The sequence below is a fragment of the Equus caballus genome, chromosome 1 (assembly GCF_041296265.1).
Source record: "Equus caballus isolate H_3958 breed thoroughbred chromosome 1, TB-T2T, whole genome shotgun sequence".
Classification (NCBI taxonomy): domain Eukaryota; kingdom Metazoa; phylum Chordata; class Mammalia; order Perissodactyla; family Equidae; genus Equus; species Equus caballus.
The window spans coordinates 60,619,113-60,638,920 of record NC_091684.1 but is presented as its reverse complement, the minus strand read 5'-3'; the positions used below and the strand labels follow the sequence as shown (position 1 = coordinate 60,638,920).

General features: G+C 56.4%; 2 protein-coding genes across 4 annotated transcripts in view; both read right to left on the bottom strand.

The window, feature by feature from the left end:
- The window catches only part of CDH23 (cadherin related 23), a 77,399-nt gene extending 65,903 nt beyond the window's left edge, over positions 1–11,496 (bottom strand). The window contains exons 1-5 of one of the 3 annotated variants that reach the window (XR_011423123.1): positions 11,302–11,496; positions 9,884–10,033; positions 8,691–8,819; positions 7,834–7,962; positions 6,807–7,034 (exon numbers count right to left, since the gene is read on the bottom strand). Coding sequence is in view for 2 of the 3 variants with exons in the window: in XM_070226830.1 (XP_070082931.1) it covers positions 6,807–7,034; positions 7,834–7,962; positions 8,691–8,819; positions 9,884–10,033; positions 11,302–11,388 (723 nt within the window). In the remaining variant the exon portion in view is untranslated. The remainder of the gene's footprint in view (positions 1–6,806; positions 7,035–7,833; positions 7,963–8,690; positions 8,820–9,883; positions 10,034–11,301) is intronic. The other 2 variants (XM_070226830.1, XM_070226815.1) reach the window with 2 other exon arrangements.
- Positions 11,497–13,855: 2,359 nt separating this feature from the next.
- LOC138915047 (cadherin-23-like) overlaps positions 13,856–19,808 on the bottom strand; it is a 315,540-nt gene continuing 309,587 nt past the window's right edge. Inside the window, exons 30-32 of the mRNA XM_070226845.1 lie at positions 17,033–17,168; positions 15,108–15,496; positions 13,856–14,219 (exon numbers count right to left, since the gene is read on the bottom strand). Coding sequence (XP_070082946.1) covers positions 13,938–14,219; positions 15,108–15,496; positions 17,033–17,168 — 807 coding nt within the window. The 3' untranslated portion in view covers positions 13,856–13,937. The remainder of the gene's footprint in view (positions 14,220–15,107; positions 15,497–17,032; positions 17,169–19,808) is intronic.

Genomic DNA, 19,808 nt, shown 5'->3' with positions numbered 1-19,808 from the left:
TCTCCCGAGGTCTTTAATAAAGACCTGCTGCCTTTATTCTCTCCAAGGAAGAGGCTAAGGGAATGGAATTGACATTCCTTGAAAACATGCCACAGAGGCCACTGGAGATGCTGCTGTTGGGTCACTCTGGCCCTGCCTGGGGGGCTCTGTGGTGATGGGCACTGGGGTAGGTGTGCAGGATCCCCAGGACCTGCTTCTCAAAAGCCCAGCCCTGAGGCTGCCCTCAGTCCTGCTGGCCAGAGCTTCCTCCTACATGCAGCAGCCTTGGGTAGAAGGACTGATGGTCGCCTTCTTCTGGGAGTGCTTTGTGGTGGGGGGAGTTGGGAGGACATGGTCAGGCTGGGGGCTACAGAGGTCCTGCCACCCTCCACGCCAGCTTGGGCACTGTAGTCCTGCCTCATGGAAGAGGCCTTCCTGAGTGTCTGCTGGAGCACTCTAGGGCTGGCCTGACTGTGCTAGGGGCTGAGATTTGCTCAGAGAACCCAAAGGGAATGGCAGTGGGCAGAAAGAGGAACTGGGGTTGTGAGCCAGGATGCTGGCTGCAAAGGCCTCTTGAGAAGCAGACACTCACAGCCCAGCTGAGTGTCTGTCCTGACCCACAGAGAGCACTGACCGTCTGGCCCCTTCACTGGGCATTCACTGTACCCTGCTTTGTACTGTTGCCTCTCTTTCCTGCATGGACCCTGTGTCTCCCTAACTATTCTGTGAGTTCTGAGAGGGCAGGGGTCCAACAGCAGCCTGCCCTATGGACTCAGTTGCAGAGCTGACAACTGACGCATACCAGTGGGGATGGGCTGAACCAGGTTGCCAGGGTTCTGTTCTCTGGACCACTCACAACTGGCAGGGCCACCTCTGACTTTCCACCAGCTCTAGTTCTTAGCAGCTTCGTCTGGGCCTCTTGGGATCTCCTCAACAGCAATAATGCCCTGAGCTTGTGCAGGACAGGGTGCAGAGGTGTCATTTTGTTTTGCAATTCTGATCTATTGGCATGGCTTCCTGGAAGACATGTTGAGAGGGATTCTGAAGTATCAGTAGAGCTTAATGACAAAGTGCCGACATGGGCTAGCGATGTGTGCCTAGGGCACAGAATAGGGAAGTGGTGGTATGTGTGCCCTCTCTCTGCCTTTTCTGTTATAATACTCTGTGCTTGCCAAACCACTTTCACACGTGTTACTACTTCTTTGATTCCCCCCCACCCAGAAAAGCCTGGGAGGCTTTATTGCCCCCATTTAATGCATAGGGGGAAACTCAGGTTCCAGAAAGTTTGTGTCTTGTCACAAGTCAATGTGGAACTGGGACTACAGCCTGGTCTCCTACTTCCCACACTGTGCTCCTTCCTCTTCACTGAACGGAGTGGCATCACAGGCCAGGACTTGGACTTGCTTCCAGTACATACCAGGGCCCTAGGAGATGAACATTTGCGCACAAGCCCATGGCTCCATGCCTTCCACATCCGTTCAGGCCACTGCCCTTTCTGCCTGGCAACCTTGAAGACACAGGATTCCTGGTAGGCATAGCGGCCCATGCACCCCTCTTGCTTGCGGCAGGGGACGGGGAAGAGAGAAATTCTCAGCTGACTACAGAGCCCCAGGGTTTCTTGGAGGAACTGAGCCAGTTGCAAGTGTGGCATCTGAGAAGCTGCAGAACATGCCTCCAGGAGCAGGGCTAAGGGAAGGGTCTGAATTTAATCTTGCTGGGCCAGAGAAGCTGGCGTCCTTGGTGTGCAGCACAGGGATGGGGCTGGGCAGGGGTTTCCTGAGCTGGAGCCAGGGGAAGCAGGCTTCACAAACAGCAGCAGGTCCAAGTTTCATCAACAGAAGAGCCCTCAGTCCTAAGGATATGAGGTGAACTGCCCAGAGCGGTGTCCCCAGCTCATAGCTTTCACGGGGCGATTGCTGGCGACTCTTGAGCCAGAAGTGGGTGGTGGGAGATTTTCTGTCCTTCTGCCTGGGCAGGTGACTTCTGAAGGTCCCCGCCAGCCTGAGAAGCCAGGGCTGGTTATCTGGGATTGTCTAACCTGCTGCTGTGATTCGCATGGCAGGGAGGCCCGGTCAGGCCCTCCCTCTCCCCATCCCCCTGCCAAGGTGCCTCTGTGGCTGGGGCTCAGCTCCTGACCTCCCAGTTGCCTTCCGTCCTTCCTCCCTGGGCCTGGCCCTTCCTCTTGCAGGGGCCTCCCTGACGGCCACTTTAACCCCTCCCTCAAGCCTGGCCTCCTTGCCTGTGGCCTGGAGCGAGCCAGAGGGCTGAGGCTGTACAATGAGTCCCCCTGGCTGGGTGGCACACTGTCGTGTGACAGGCCTGGGCTGGCCCGGATGCCCCTTGCAGCACAGCTGTTCTGAACTCCGGGTGATACGGGACTTAGAGCTGGGTGGGGACAGCCTCGGCTGTTTGCAGGAATGCCCAGCTCTCAGGAAACTGGGGGAAGGGCAGCCCAGGGAGAAAACAAGAGATGGGAGGGCTCAGAGATAGGATTGCTCTTGGTTTTGGGAGGCTCTTGGTAGCCAAATCCCATGTCCCCTGCTTAAAGAGCCTCATCTTTTAAGACATGGATGCAAATGATGCCTTGTCCAGAAAACCTTTCCTGGCTCCTGGCTCTGAGCTCCCATCACATCATATAGTGTCAGCTCTCTGTTACCTGTCCCTTTCCCCCACAAGACTATAGGCTCCTTCAGGGCAGAACTGTGCCCAACTCATCTCTGAGTGCCTAGCCTCCAGCACAGGTATGACACGTATTTGGTGTTGAATGAATAAATGAATGACTCTTACTTGCCCTTGTCCTACTGGAAGGTTGGTCCTGGGTCTGTGAGGGCGAGCGTGAACCAGGTAGATGACCGCAGGTGGAACAAGAGGACAGGGTGTGGGTCTGTCTGCTGGGCATCTCTGGATGGATGCATGCTGGCCGGCACCCACCCTCTTCACCCCCATTAGACCATGGTGACCTTTCCTGGAACCTCAGGATGACCAGTCTGAGGATGTTCAGGGCTCTGGCTGGTCCAGGAGGGGTTGGAACGATCCTCCTTCCTCGAACACCCATCCAGTGAAACCTGCCCTACAGTAGAGAAAGGCCCTCCCATGGTCACCTCTGGCTTGGCCCTCACTTTTGTGCTTGGGGGCACTCATGACCCTGGGGGTTCACTGTTTAGAGGTGACACTCTAGTCAGTGGAAGCAAATCTTCAAAGGTCCAGTGCTCCTTGGAGGTAAATGCCAATCATGGCCAGGCAGTGGCTACAGGGCCCTAGCTCGCCAGCCTCTGCTCCACCCCCACCCTGGCTTAGCTGGGCCAGGATGGAGAAGAGGGGGCGCTTGAGAAAGTAGTGGGACCAGCCCCTGGGGCATGCCACAGGCAGAATGTCATGGGGGAGACACATAGAGAGAGGGCCCTGCTCCCAGCTCTGAATGCTGCCATGGGCCTGAACTCCCCGTGTCTCTCTGAAACCCCCTGATCATCGCTTACACCTTTGTTCAGGCTGATCCCCAGGTCCAGAATATGCTTTCCTCCTTTGCTGTGCTAACTATGACTGACTGACAGGACTGCCCAGGTGTTGCCTCCTCCAGGAAGCCTTCCTCAAGCTCTTCTCAGTGCCCCATCTGCCCCGTGGCCCCCCGCACATGGATGTCCTCATTGCCTCCCTTACTCAGCTGCATTTCGTTGTGGCAGGGACCACATTGCCTTCATCTCTGTATGTCTGGTGCCTGGCACACAGTGGGCATTCACAGGACACTGGCTGAATGAATGAACAGACGGATGAACAAATATGGTCTAGTGTCGGTTCTCACTGTGCTCCTGTGGTCATGGCAGCTCTTCACTGTGGTGCCTCCTACCAAAATCAAATAAAGGAAACCTTTTCCTAAACTGAAGAAGCAGAAAAAAATTGGATAGATTCTTTTTGACTTAAAATTTTTCTCCTCTAAATCTTCTTCCAGTTGGTACCTGATGCTGCTTGTCTGTTATCCTATTGCAGCCGAGGAGCCATATACATAGTCCCCTGCTAATGGCCTCAGGGGACCCCCTCCCTGATCCTAGTCATCCTGAAGGTGCTCTGGGAGTGGAGCTGGTGATGACCAGGATGAGGAGGGGAGAGAGAGAGACTGCATTTCTCCCCACCTAACTTCCCAGCCCTTCCCAGGGAGCTGGTACCAGCTGAGACCTGCCCCAAGGAGGATCAGAATGTCAGGGACCCACGTGTGAGGAGGCAGTGCTCGTGGGTCTCCAGTGGGCTAGGTCAGGTCTCTACGGAGGGTCTGGTCAACAGATGGACACTTTCTGGCCATGGGGACCAGTCTTCAGTGTGCTGCAGGGACTGCTTGGGGAGGGGCCCACCCATTTTGGGTGGCTAAATGTGGCTGGGGTGATTTCCCATTTCTCCAATTGCCATTTCTTCTGGGAACCAAGAGGAAGCCAGATGTTGCCTCCAGAACTCAGGGTCTTAGAATGTCCTGGGTCTCAATGACTGCCTCCCTGGGAAACTCTAGGGCTGTGGTCATGGGGAGGTGGAGGGAAGGGGGACACTGGTGTGTTCCCTGGCCTCAGTCAGGATGCGGAAGAGCAGCATGGCAAATGCCATCAGGTGCCCACCAAAAATCTATTCTCCACCTCTTCCTCACCAACAGAGCCCTGCTTTTGTTTGAGGCAGTGATATATCTGGCCCCTAAGTAATAAGCCAATCCTGACAATCCTCTTCCTCATTTTTCCCAACCTCCCTTGCAGCTAGGGTGCCCACGTGAACCTCTTCTGGCCAGTAAGACATAAGTAGAACTCTGAAGAATAGTTCTGGAAAACCTTTTGCTTTCCTGATAAAGGGGCAGAAGTGGCTTGCATAGTTCTTTGTCTTTTTGTCACTTCCTGCCTTGAATGCTGACATGATGGCTGGAGCTATAGTAGCCATCTTGAGACCAGAAGGGAAAGGCCAAGAAGCAATAGCTCTGACATTACTGAGCATGAAATCGTCATTTGTAATTCTCTCCAGAATTTTTGTTCTGTGAGAAAAATGCATTTTGACTTATTTATAATTCCATAGTTAAGTTTCCATGTCTTGTAGCCAAACACATCTCTAAATGCTATTGGAGAGATGACCAAAAAGATGATTCCTCCTGAAGCCAGGTGCCATTAGGGAGGGGTCATGTCAAAACTGAGTCCCTCCATGTCAGCACAATAAATGACTCTTCTACTGTTCCCCCTTCAGTTAGTTATACATGTCCTGTAAATGTGCCTGTCTGGCCCACTGGGTGTGAATGGCTGAGGTGATTAGTGGTGACACTGGGCAGCCACAGGGCTAAGGATGCCCAGGGGGTGCCCAGAGCCTAGTCCCATTTCCTGGACTCCTCAGAATGTGGTTCCCTGGGACTGGCCCAATTCCACCATCCTCCCCAGAGACCCTCCAGATAGAGAGCCCAGCCCAGCCCAGCCCTGCCCCCACAGTCCACAGGGGAGAAGTTGCACAGAGCGCCCTGTTGTGGCAGAGAGACAGAGCTGAGGCCTCGTTTACAGTCAGGGCCCCTAGGGCAGACAGATCACAGAAATGTCCCCAATCCTCTACACCTCCCTATATCCATACTCTTTGCAATGTGACTTTGCAGCTCATTCCTTCAAAAGATAGAGTTTATTTCCCCAAACCTTGGACCTGGGCTGGTCTTGTGATTTGCTTTGGTCAACAGAATGTAGCAAAAGTAACCTTGTTCCAGTTCCAAGCCTGGGCCTCAAGAGGCCTTGCATGCTTCTGCTGTCTCTCCTGGACCTTTTCTAGCTCCATGTGAACAGGCACAGACAAGCCTTCTGGAAGAGGAGAGATGCACGGCCCCAGGTGATAGGCAGCCGATCCCCAGTAGCACAGCCATCCAGCTGACACACAGCTGCCCCCCTGCTCCCACACAGACACAGGGGAGAGCAGAAGAACCACCCAGCTAAGCCAGGTCTAAATGGCCAGGCTGCCAAGTTGAAGATAAATCGACGGTTTTTTCCTGCCCCTCTGTGTGGTCTGGTGTGTGATCCAGCATTGTTGCGGCGATGGACACCTCACACAGTCCTCCTCCTCAGGGCTTACCACGCTCTTCCACAGACATGAGCTAATTCAATTCCTCAAACCACCTACGAAGGAGATATTATCTTCCTTTTGCAGATGACAAAACCGATGTTCTGAGAGGTTCTGACTTGCTCGTGATCATGCAGCCAGCTCACGTTGCTCCTGACTTCCAAATTCTCCACTCTCAACTTGCAAACTGCTCCCACCACAGCCCATCACCCCTGATTATTTCACCATCCAGCCCCACAGGCCCCCACCTCCTTCTCTGACCTTGCAAACCTTGCACATTGCCTTGGGCAACAGCCCTGCTCATTCAAGCATCAGCTAGACCGAAATCCCTTCCAACCCTCATGTTGCAACAGCATGTCACACCAACACGATGGGGGGGAGAAGGCGGAGGGCACCTTTTCCTATTTGGCACAGAGGCATCACCATACGGGTCAGCGTAGCCCCACAGGTGCACAGCTTGATAAGTGGAGTGGGAGCTAGTCAGATTCTGAGATGCAGGCTCAATCTGTACCATCCATAGAGCTGCTCTATGCAAGCAAAGTGGGCCAAATAGTGGCTCTGAGTGGCTGCAGACCCAGGTGAACTAGCACCCCAGCCTTGCACACATGGGCCCTCCACAAATACTCGTAGGCCGACAGACTAAAGGCACAATAAAAGAGCTGCCAAGGATGCACCAAGTGCATGGCCTTCCGTTCGCACCCATCTTGCTCCCCTCACACAGAAGGCAAAGCTGCCCCTCACCCACCCTTTCCTGCCCACGGCCGCCCATCACTCACCGACAGGGTGGGGGTGCCCTCGTCCTCCACGGTGACCACCAGGTGGTAGAAGCTCTGGCGCTCTCGATCTGGTGGGGCAGGCCGCGTGGCGATCTCGCCACTGATGCGGTCCATGCGGAAGGTCATGTCCTCATTGCCCTTGGTGATGTAGTAGGACAGGATGCTGTTGATCCCGATGTCACGGTCAGAGGCTCTCACCTGAACCACAGCGGTACCCCCGCCCACGTTCTGGGGGGAGAGCAATAAAGTGGTCACTCCAGATTTAAGGACTCTGGAGCAAAGTCTAGCACCTGGCTCCTGGGAGCCCAGCGGCTTCACCTGGGCCTCCAGAAAGCTTTGCTCTGTCTACCCTGGAGCAGTGATGAGGAGGATAAAGATGATGGTGGTGAACATTCTGTGGGTACCCACTACATACTGGGTCTGCATTAATCATCAAATCCTCTCTATGCCCCGTGAATCAGGTACTGGTGTCATCCCCATTTACAGATGAGAAAACTGAGGTTCAGGGAAGGAATGTGTGCAGGTCACACAGCCAGTCAGTGGCAGAGCCAGGGTCTGAATCAAGGGAGGCTGGCCTGAGAGCTGGCCCCTAAACCCCTGTGCATCCCGCCTTCACGAAGGTCCAGTCTGGCATGATACTCAGCCCCGCTGGGGCAAAAATTCTCCTGCAGTGGCTCAATCTTAGGACTGAATAATAAATGCGTTGTTTTATTTGAAAGCAGCTCTCCCAGGGTAAACTTGGTTCCCTGGTAACAAGGAACAGGTAAACAGGTACCACCTGTTGGTGGTAAAAGGCCACTTTCTTCTTTCCCTCTCCTCTCCTCTTCACCCCACCACAAAAAGGTACTGCATTCCAGGACCTGGCCTGGGCGTTAGAGATACAGTTATGAATGAGTGAGCACTGTCCCCACCCCCAGGATCGGAGAGACTACTGGGCCAGGCAGACATTTAGACAGTGCCTCCTGGTCAGCTCACGCCCACCATCCGCCTGGGTGTCCAGCTGCACAGGCGCTGGAGCTGCCCTTACCTCATTCACGCTGACATTGTAGCCAAAGGGGCTCTCAATCACTGGCGGGTTGTCATTGACGTCCAGGATGGTCACCTGCAGGATGTGGTCCTTCTTCCGTGGAGGGGTGCCACGGTCGGATGCCACAACCTGCCAGGAGGGGATGACTCAAGTCAGGGCACAGGGTGGGCAAGGATCGGGAAGACGGAGCCTAAAATGGCTGTCTGCTCAGTGGGAAGGACTGGAGGGCAGAGACTTGGCCGTCCCTGCCCCTGGGCGGCCTGCTAGCCCTGGGCTCCCTCCGAGGCTTTCACCTTCTGCCTCACGCTGCAAACAATCGTTGTCCAATTCTTGTCTGATGTGGACCCTCTTGCGATCTCACCCTAGTGTGCTCAATCTTTACCACCTCATCCCACCCCTGACTGTATTCCGGGCTGTGCCAGCCCCTGACTGTGACTCTGGGCCTGCGATCAGACCCAGGGCTCCTGCCTTTAGCTCCAAAGGTCTCTGTTCCATGCACTCAGATCTGTTCTCTGGCAAATAGAGAAAGAGCCTCAAATAACGTTTTCAGCAATGAGCTGGAGTCCTCACCACAGCCTGAGCCGGTCCCTAGGAGCCTTGATGCTTCCAAGACACCTGCAGGGCAGCAGAAAGTGCTCTAAGAGCTCAGGCCCCTGCAGAAGCACAACCCTGGTGTCCCCAGAGACCACTCCAGGATGCCCTCTCTGGGGTCAGCCTCACTCATGCTCTTGGCCCCTAGGGGTGCTGTGTGCCCCACGGTACTTGGTGATAGCAGGGGAGCTGACCACCAGAGCATGCTGATGGGCCAGGCCCTCTCCTGATGGACAGCAGCGACCCGGGGTGGGGCTGGTCCCCACCTTGAGGATGTAGTGGTCCAGCTCTTCTCTGTCCAGGGGCCTGGCCACGAACACTTCACCAGTGGAGTCGTTGGTGGTGATGATCTCAAAGGCCCCGGCGATGTTGCCAGAGGCTAGGGAGAAGACCACCTGTTGGGGAAGAGAGAGGGTGAGGGGCAAGGAGGTGGGGAGGACAGGTGGCCAGGTCAGGCCAAGGGGCACTCCCCGACGCACCTGGACCCTCTGCTCAGCAAGGGCATTTGAAAAGACAGTGTTTTATGCAGAAGTGGTTATGTCCCTCATGGGGGTGGCAGGCGCACTGAGGCGGAGCAGGGCATCAGCATACTGGCCTAGGGACCAGGAGGGCGGGTGTGAGTGCCATCACCTGAGCTTTCCCAGGGTTGGGGGAGTTGTGGGGGTGCTGGCACTTCTGGAGCCTTTGCTAGGAGCAGGCACGGGCCCTGGGGCTACGTGGATTCTGTTTGACTCACAACAACCCAGTCAAAGGGAGCTGTTCCCTTCAGTTCCGAGAGGAGGCTCCGAAAGATGGAAGGACTGCAAGGTCACAGCTTGCAAATGCTTCAGAGAAGAAGGATGTGACCCCACTTGCTCCTGACTCCAAAGCTAGGATCTCTCGGCCCCCCAGGGGTGTGAAAGCATTTTTAAAATGGTGGAAACCTCCTCAAACATACCGCCCAATTCGTAGGACTGATCAAAGTGGTGTGAAGACTGACATGCTCTGTCACCCCCTCCTCGTGCTCTGGGGGTGTCTGGAGTGGTGGGGAGCTCTTCCTGCTGTGGGATGGGGGCCGAGATGCAGGAGGGAGAAGGAGGGCTTCCTCTCTGGGACCTGGGGTGGCATGGGGAGGCTGGCCCACAGGGGTGAGATGCTGTGTGGTTTGTGGATGAGGTGATAAAGGAGTCACCGGGAAAGCTGAACCCCTCTGCTTTCAGCCCACCGTCGGGGGCTGAGCTTTGGCCAGCCTTTGGGCTCCATGTTCACTGGACCCAGGCAGGGCCGACAGCTTGCACTGCTCTGCCTCCTTTCCCTGACCGGGGGCTGGAGGAAGGGCAGGGAGTCCTGCTGGGCCTGGGCAGAGCCTGGCTCACCTGGTTCCTGCTCAGTCATGGGGATGGCTTAGGTCCCTCCAGCTGAGGGGCTGTGGGAGACCCGACTGACAGGGCAGATCTGGGCTATTTCACTTGGTGCCCACCTGCCCGTTGCTGCCGGCGTCGGGGTCCCGGGCCTTGACGGTGGCCATGCGCTGGCCCACGGGGCAGTCCTCGGGCACGCTGACTGCTGAGTCAGAGGTGAAGTCAAACCGGGGGCTGTTGTCATTCTCGTCCAGCACAGTGATGTAGACCTGGGGGAGGCGGGACATGGCAGAGACCCACCGCCTCCTTCCCCTCCCTGGTCCCAAACCCCAGCGTCCACCAGGTCCTCCAATGGGTGCTGGAACGCCAGCAAGCTTTCAGAGCCCGCGGAGGCCAATCGTGACTTTACACAGAGGCCTGAGCGCACTTCCTCCAGGAGTCTGGTGGGGGAGGGCCGCACACACTCAGTGCTGGGGGCCGGAGAGCAGCGAGGGTCTGGGGCACTCAGAGGTGGGGGGACTGGGAGGATGGGAAGGCCCGGGCCCTGGCTGAAGGGGATGGAGGCCACTCCACTCCGGATCTAGGAGGGAGTGCCAACTTGGCACCGGCAGAGCTTCCTGTTTTTCAAGAGGAACCAGGAATCCAGATTTTTATGTAGAATTAGGTGCTGATTAATAAAAATTAAAGAAAAAAAATTACGTGCAGGCCAGCTAAAACACATCTGGCAGCCAGATATTGCCCCAAGGCCTCCTCATTTGCCCTTGTGGATTAGAGGGAAGAAAACAGGGCTCAGGAGCAGGAGGGGCCACGGGGCGGTCCCGGGGGAGAGGGCAGATGAGGAAGGGAGGGGGATTTCCAACTACCAGGGAAAAACGGAACGTGCAAGTTGCATGCAAAGAACATATTGTTTTGTGTCCGCAGCACAGGCTTCTCCTGCAGGGTCTGGGTAGCCAGCCTAGAGAGAAGGCCCTGCTGTGGGCACAGCCTCCAGCCTGCGGGTGGCCACGGGGCAGAACCACAGGTGACCTTAGGTTCACTGATGAGGGTGCTGAGGTGCGGCGGGGGCAGGCTTAGGTTTTGGGAATCCCAGGTTGGGCCTCCTCCCACCACCCCGCCCCAGGCGGGACCCATGCTCTCCTTCCCCAGACCTGGGAGTCCAGGGTTCCCAGGCCTACCCACATCCCGGGGTACACAGGACCCAGCCTGCAGAACCTCGTCATGCTGCAGATGCCTTTCCGTTTCATCCTCCTTCCTAATCAGGCTCGCCCCTTCTCGCTCCTAGCAACGCTCCCATATCTTTAGGCAGCTACCTCAGGGAACAAGCCCAGGCTTTGCAACAGTCCCAACTCCACCACTGACTAGCTGTGCGATTTGGCAAAAGTTATTCAACCTCTCTGATTTCCCACTTCCTCAGCTGAAAGAAAGAACCAGAATGCCTGCGGCACCAGGACACTGGAGGAGCAAACGAGCAAACAGAAAGTACTGGCGTGTGGTGGTCCCTGCCCTGCTCCCTGCCTGCAGGCACGATGTCACTCACCAGGACTCTGCCCGGCCAGCATGAGTTTTGGTCAGGGAGTTCTGTGATGTTCCAGAGCCCTAGTCTGCTCACCTGTGAAATGGGCATAATAATGCCTACCACGCTGTTTGCAGGGCAAAACCAAACAAGGCCCCTGTGATCTGATCCCTCCCAAACTTGCTCACTCCTGTCAAGGCCTTGTTTGGGTACTCCGTGCTTCCTCCCACCACAGGGCCTCTGCACATGCTGTTCCCTCTGCCTGAAACACTCTTTCCTCTTGGTTGTGCAAATGCCTATGCTTTCTGGGGAGCTCAGCTTGAGTCACTTCCTCAGGGAAGCCCTCCTTGATTTCCCTGACATCTTACTGTAGGCTCTCTGGGGGCATACGTTTATTGGTGTGATAATTCGATCACTGTCTTTCCCCCACTATATCTTATTCTCGTGAAGGCAGGGGCTGCGTCTGACTTTGGTTTCCTGTTGTACACTGAGCCCAGCCCAGAGCCTGGCACAAAGCAGGTGCTCCCTCCATGCCTACTATCTGATGATGATAACGATGTTGTGAGGTGCTCCCAGGACGGGGAGCTGGCATCAGGGGGTGAGGAGAGATGGCAGGTGCTAAGCTCTATGGGAAGTAGATATGGGTGTGTGTCCCCACCCAGGGCCTCGCAGTCCAAATCTACCCCCATCGCCCGAAGGCCTGAGGGTGTTACTCAAGAGCTCTGGCAGCAGAGCCACCCCCCACCAAGCCCACCCCTTCCTGCTGCCTCCTCATCCCTCTCAGGGCCTATGGGGGCTGCTGGGGTGGGAGGAGTCAGGTGTAGGTGAGCTGTGGTTTGGGGGTTCCGGCCTCACAGAGGAAATGGTGGCACCTTTAAAAGGCCCCTCAGCCTGCCTCCGCCCTAGCACCTCCAACAAGTTTGGGGCTAACAGGGCTGGTGTATCTGGGGCAGTGGCCCCTGGGAGCCTCTAAGAGGAAACCAGGGCAGAGCACAGGGAGGTGGGTCTTGCTTCCTAGAAGAGGGCGGAGAGACTGGAAATACATGGGGCCACGTGCAGTGTGCTCTGAGAGGCCCTCGCCAGCTGGCGCAGAGGAAGCGGGCGGCCTGGTCCACAGAGGGGGCTTCACAGCCTCGGGGAGCATCCCTGCTGCTTGTTAGGCTCTGTCTGGCCTCAGCTCCCCGACTACACATGACAACAGGGGTGAGGGCTACTGGGCCCATTTCATAGATGGGCTGCTGAAGCTCAGTGAGAGGGCCCCAGTTCATCTCTCTTAGGTCCTCTGGCAGGGAAGGCCAGGAGCCTCAGCTGGGAGCTGTGGGACACAGAGCACCTGCTCACTGTCTGTCACCCAAGGGCTCCACTCACTGGCTGCCCTCTGGGACCCCTGGGGGGCCACGGGAAGGTGTGGGCTCAATGCTGCTCATAGCCTCACTCAACCCAGGCTGGCCCTGGGGTTGGAGGGGCTTTTGGGTACAGCTAAGCCACAGCCAGGGCCACGGAGCCAGGCACCCTGAGGGAGCCATGGGGTGGAGGACCCCAAGGGGCAGCATTGACTCTTAGCCTGGACATTGGGTTGATCTATCCCTTTAGGCTAATGTGAAAAGGACTCAGCAGGGAGTGAAAATGTGGCTGTAGCCAAGCCTGATGATGAGCTGGACACCCCACGTGGTCTACAGATGGCCTTGGACCTGACTGGCTGGGGCCCAAGCTAAACCGATTGTTAAATGTTCTCATTACCACTGCAGGACGCTACCCCAGTGGACCCCCCAGCCCGAGGTCACCTGCCTACCTCTCCCACCTCTCCCGCCTGCCTGACACCTTGCCTGACCCCTACGACCTCAGCGGTCACCTCCTGCAGTGCTCCCAGCACGCGGTCCCCCTGCCTTTACTCAGAGTCCTTGAGGGCAGTGACTCACTGCGCCCTTGCCTAGCACTCCTCAGGCCTGGGCACTATGTGCCCCACCTCACATGCACTGTAGTGTAACACGCTCCTTACACCAGCCCGCAAGACGGGGAGGCGGTCCCCTTTACAGACGCCACTGCCATCACACCTCCTCCAGGCCTAGTTTACGAAGGGCTTCCTACCCACTATCTCCTGCCGGCTTCCTCACATCCTCTGAGGAAGACAGTGCTGCTGCTGGCATGATCCTCATCTTCATGCCAGAGGGAAGCACAGAGAGGCTGGGCAATTTGCCTGTGTCATCCAGCCAGTGAGGAGCAGAGCTGAGACGAGGCCTTATTGTGCCCACCGTTGTGTGTTCCACCTGCTGCTTGTTAGCACACCCTCCACCCCAGGACCCCATGGGGGCTTGACAGGACACGGAGGGTAGAGAGGCAGAGCTGGACATGCAGTATGAGCCTGAGAGGGGCCTGGACTCAGAGAGGATGGACTAGGGAGGCTGTGACGAGTCTGAGCAGGGACCTTCCAGGAGAGGCAGGAAGGTGCAGCGCCATGCAGGGACGGAGCCAGCACTGGCCACAGACAACAGCACAGAGGAGAGACCCAGTCCTACTCACCTTCTACAGGTAGAGCCGGCAGGAGGAGGCCAAAGGGGAGAAAAGGCAGAGATGCAGCTGGTTAGCAGTCCGCGCTCTTCCAGCCCACTCCCAGCAGTGGCCTGTTAGGATGCCACCCCTCCCCCACCCCATCTGAGACCTCATCCCTGGCCCAGGCTGCCTGGGACGGTGTGTGGCAGATGGCCACTGTGCTGTCCCTGGGCTATCAAACCCTCACCCACTGCCTGGCCTGCATGTTGGGTGGCTGGTGAAGATGTGGGTTTGGGGTGCTTTGGGGCAGTGACTGCACCTGTGGGGCTCTCACCCAGGGACCCACTCACCACGGTGGAGTCCACTTTGGGGCCACCGTCGTCCGCCACCACTGTCAATGTATAGAAGTCACCTTTCTCCCGGTCCACCAGGCCCTTGACTGTGATCACACCCTGCAGGGAGGGGGCAAGATGGGCGAGTGGCAATATCACATCCACCAGGCACAGCCCGCCCTGTCCTGTAGCAGTCCCATGCTCTGGCCAAGCCAGACTCCTCGCTAACCCTGAGCATTCTGCCCACTTCCCCACCTCTGCCATGCTCCTCCTGCCTGGCGTAACTCTCCCTGCAGTTCTGCTGGTGGAAATCCTACTTCTCTCTCAATCCCACTCAGACGCCAGGCTTCCTGCTTCCCCTGCCAGGTATGATCGCTCTCTTCTCTGGGCCCCAGAGGTGCTCCATTATGCCTCTACTGTAGTTCTTTTCACATCTTCCCTTGTGGTGCTCTGATTTGCATCCTTGATTATTCCCACATCTACTTCTAGCCTGAGAACTCTCTGAGGGCTGGGAAGGGTCTTGTTCATCTTTGTGTTCCCAATACGCCTCATGAAAGGCCCTGGCACACTGTAGTGATTATTACCTTGCTTATCTTCAAAAAAGGGATTCTGATAAAAGACACACTAAAGCAAAGATAGGAAAGTAAGATCCAGGCAGTAGATAAGAGATAGCTACACCAGACACCTAGCTAAGACTAGCTATTGCAATGAAGCCCCTAATTTATGTCTGAGCTTCCTAACAGCCAAAGTAAAAAGGGAAACATGATGACTTGCATAGCTTGCTTTAGCTAGTAACAAGACACCAGGTTGCCTATGTATGAACTGTATCTTACCCCTAAATATTAAAAGAGATGTGTCACAGGAATGTTCACCTCAAAGACACTTTATGAGAAAGAGGAGAGTGCCATGCCTATAGAAGGAGCTCAGTAAATGTTGGTTAGCTTTAAAGGAAATGAGCTCCCTGCCCGCAGGGAGAGCCCTTGCTGTGCCTGCCCTAGCCTCCCTCACCGTGATGGCATCTATCTTGAAGAGGGCTTTGGCCTGGGCACTGGTGTAGGCGTCGAAGCGGTAGGTGATCTGGTTGAGGTTGTCAATGGAGTAGGCCTGGACCCGCACGATCTCAGTGCCCAGGGCCAGGTTCTCCAGGATGGCAGCCTCGTAGGAGGCATTGGAGAACTGCACAGCCTCGTCCAGCTCATTGAGCAGAGTGACATAGACGCTACAGAAGCCCTGGTTGAAGGGTGGTGCCTGGTCGGTGGCTGACACGTTCATCAGGTAGCTGGTCTTGGTCTCGTAGTCCAGGTACTCCACGGTGATGATGAGCCCCGTGCTCTCGTCAACCTCGAACTTCCCCTCCGCGCCCGACAGGATGCGGTAGTTCACCAGGCCGCCGTCCCCTGCAGGAGGACACAAGAGGCTATGCAGTCCCAGAGGGGCGTGGGGCTGCCTGTGGCTTCTGAAGCTGCCCACAGCACACCCACTGCTGTCCCTGAGGGACAGGGTGAGGGCCCTTGGCTGGCCTACCCAGCGTGCACCACCCCCCACCACTGTGGGCCAGATCATCCCAAGGGACGTGGAAGAGGACAGGGTCAAGGTCTATGCGGATGGCAAGGCCCAGCATACACTGTTCACCTCCTCTGGGGCCTGGCCTTGGCATGACAGATATGCCAGAGGCGGGTGGTTCTGCTCCTGGAGCCTCAAAATTCAAACTCAAGCACCTCCCTTGGGTATTTGACAAAGAGAGGGTGGGGAAATTAGGGATCTCTCATAGTGGGGGCTTTGATCTAGAAAGTGCTAGACGGGGCAGCATCCTCAGAGGAGGCCAAGCCTTCAACTGGTCCCTCCAGCTGAAGGGTTCCAGTGCCAGGTACACCTTCCCCCATTATCCCCACTCTCTCTACCCCAAGTCCCTGGGCCTGGGAACACATCCTGCAGCCAGGAGCTGGAGTGGGGATTCCTTAGCTGAAGTCCACAGACTTTGAGGGGAATGGTTATAAAACCACTCAGGAAACCCCAGACTTCCCTGAAATTAGTTGCACTCTCTGAAGGGATGTGCATTTTTCTGGGGAGGGATCCACAGCTTTCACTAGTTTCTCAAACAGATTCCTGACCCAGAAAAGGTCATGAACCATGACATGGCGCACAGCATGTACGTGACCTGAACTGTATAAATGCGCCATTTAAGGGAGAGCATTACCTGAGACCTTCCGGACCTCTTTCTCCCTCTACCCAACCCCGGGACCAAGGTGAGCTGTGGATGCTGAGAGGGCTGGGCTGGGAGCCACCAGAGCAGTTGACATGAAGGAGGGGCAGGAGCTGGGAAACCGGCAGCAGCTCAGGGAGCCTCTCTGGGAGGCAGCAGACGCCCAGGGAAGGGCTCCTCTCTGGCCGCATCGCTGGCCTGGGGCACAGGCCTAGAGAGCCCAGGCCCGTGAGGAGGGCCACAGTGAGCTCCCGTGTTTCTCCTTCATTTGGCACTGCTGTGGCCACCCCTGTTGGTTACGGCCCTTGGTGAGGTCCGGGCTGCCTTCAGGGAAGACCACTGCCCTATGGCACAGGACCCTGCCCCTGTGAAGTCTGTGTGTGCCTGAGCCGCGGCTGGCTGGAGGAGCAGGCCTCGGTCAGTTCTCTGTCTCCCAGCCCTGCCCAGCACCAGCAGGGAGTGCCGGGTCCTGGCATGACAATCTGGACTTCCCAAGCTGTGACTGACCTCTCCTCTCTCCACCCAGAGGCTGGGACAACTCCCCCGGACTCCAGTCCTCCTAGGAGTAGGCACCTGGTGGGGATGCCACCAAGACTGTCCCAGGAGGCCCTCCCCAGCCTGGGAGCCTCAGGCATCCTGAGGATGACAGGCCCTGCAGGAGCAGGAGAGATGAGCTGGGGAGAGTCATGCTGGGGAAGGGGACACCCTGGCTTCCACCTGCCAGCCTCACCAGTATCTCGGTCGGTGGCTCGGACGACGATGACGGACGTGCCGATGCCTGCGGTCTCGCGAAGCCCCAGGCGGCTGTACTGCTGCTGTGTGAACACAGGGGCCTCGTCGTTGACGTCCTCCACATACACTATCACCTGTGGAAGCCGGGCCAGGGCCAGAAGGTCAGGGTGGAGTAGAGACTGGGGAAGCCCAGGGCTGGGCCCACCTGGGCCTGTGTGTGTGGCCACTGCTCTCCTGGGCCAGCCTTACAGAGGGCCTGGGGCAGTCTGACTGGTCACCGTGTCCCCCGACCTTGCACAGTCCCTGGCACAGGGCAGGTGCTCAGACATTTGTTAAGGAGTGAACCTTATCTTACTCTGGGCTCTGCTACTAATCCTGTGGGACCTGTGACTAATTAGTGAATCTTTTGGGCCATCAAGTTTCTCAGCTATGAAACGGCAATATCAATATAATAATTCATGCCCATGCCACTCCTAGGGTTGTGATGAAGACAAAATGAGCCAAGGCCTTGCAAAGTGCTTGGAAAAGTTTAAAGTGACCCCATTCAAATACCCAGATATTCCTGGGAGAAGAGACAGAAAAGTTAACTGTGGTTGTAGCAGAGGACGCGGGGTTCAAAACCCTTCACTCCCACGCACCTTCTCCTGCCTGCCTCTCAGGGCCAGCAGCCAGCACTGGCGGCTCTTCGTCGGGGAGTCACCCCATCCCACCCCCTTACCCGGATGCTGGAACCCACACACCCAGAGAGCCGAAGTCTCTGGGAATGATGTCTCCTGGGGCAGCCCTTAGCCAGTGACTGATGGGCATGCAATATAAACACTCGGGCTTCTTCGCCCGATTAGGGCAGCTGAGGTGACTGTCCAGAGCTCCCATGGGACTGAGTCAAAGTTTCCTGCGCTCCTCTTTGCTGCACGCCTTTCCTTGCTGGTCCCAGGCCCCTTCTGGCTTTTCCTGGGGACAGTTCCCACTAACCACTTCACACCAATCCTCATCTCAGGATTTGTTTCTGGGGACCCCACCCAAGAGAGTGGCTATTTCTGAACTATGGAACTGTGTATAATTTTCATCACTGCTTATTCGTGCTTTCTAATTTCTGTTTAGTGAACATGTATGTCTTGCGTAACAAAAATAAGACAATTTAAAAGATGTTTATGAAGAGAGATGTTTATGGCTGGAGATCAGCAGCACCACCCTTCTTTTGTGAGCCCCTCCCCCCAGCACACACATGAGCACAGGGAGGGTCTGGCCCAGGTGAGGGCAGGACCAGCTGTGTCCAGAATGTCCAGTGTGGTGGGGAGGGGAGGTATAGCCACAGAGTGTTGATGCTCAAGGAGCCATAGGGAGGCCCAGGCTCCTGCCTCTTTTCCCAGATGGGAGAACAGAAGCCCACAGTAGGGAGGGACTTGCCCAAGGTCTCACGGTGAATGAGAGGGCTGGGAAAAAAGAGTAGGGCTTCTCCTGGTTCCCAATCTACCAACCCTACTGCTCTTCCCTCTATGCTGGGGACAAGTTGGCTCCAGACCATGAGAGACTCCCTTCCAGTCCCAGAGCCAGAGCTGGCAGGAACTTGCCAGCAGAGCAGAGGGGGAGTCAACGGGGCCAAGGCAATGATGCACAACACAGATTTCACATGTGGTCACCAGCACGAATGGCCGGGCCTGAGGTACACGGCAATCTGAGAGCACGAATATTTGGTTTCCAGCTGATTGCTGTTGCTGGCATCAGCCCTGGCTTCTCTTCTGGGTTTAGCTGGGAATTAGCTGGAGAGAAATGAAGGAGCTTCTGTGGCAGAAGCAGAAATGGTGGCCCCACTAGTAGAGAACTCTGGGGTGGTGGAGCTCGGGGGAGGAGAGGCATAGAGAGTAAAGGTTCCTGTACTTCTCTGCTCTTGGGGTTCCTGCAACCCTGCTGTGTCATCAGACTTTCATGTCCAGACACCCAGAATCCACTATGCAAACTAAAGTGCCCACCCCACACAGCTGTTCACAAGCCAGAACCTTCTAAGTTTGGTTTCACCAAGAACTTGGCTGGGGAGATCCTGGGTGGGGTGAGTGTCGGGGGGAATTTGCATGGATGAATTTCGGGAACTCTTTGTAAACAGAAACTGGCCATCCATCTTCACCTTCTTGAGTCTGTCCAAATGACTCCAAGCGTCATGGCAAAAACCAGGGCCAGTCTGACAGTGTGATAAAAAGAGGAGGGAGGTAGCATGGAGCCTGGGTGTGGCCCGTCCTCCACGAGGCTGGTTGCATGCCACTGTCCTCTTGCTGGTTTCAGCCTTGTTTTTAGCAGCAGAGACAGGAGGCAAAATGGTGTGTGGTTTGTAAACCTGAGAGACACAGATGTACAGGAAGCACGCAGGTCTGCCAAGTTCTAGCTGAGCAAGAGGGCTCAGCTACCGAGCATGGGGCTCCCTGGAGAACCAGCCTCACTTCCTGTCCAGCGCTGTGCCCTCCGACAGGGATGAGACAGGAGATGTGTGTGCGTGCACGTGCACTGTGCACGTGTGGCCCTGTCTCTACGAGGACCCTTTCATTCCACGCGCCCTGGCCCCCCTCTCTGCTGCCTGTGGTCTTTGCAGCATGAACTGGGGAAGGCGGATGGTCCCTGCGAGCCTTCGCTGCTGTTGCTGGGGAAAGAGGATCCTCCAAAGCTGGAGGCCCCACAGTGTCTTCAGGAAGGTCCCCAGCTTTCCGGGGGCTCAGGGGTGTGGGGGCTGTGTACTATAAGGGCCATCAAGCCCCCGCCTCAGGGACCAGCAATCAAATTCCCAC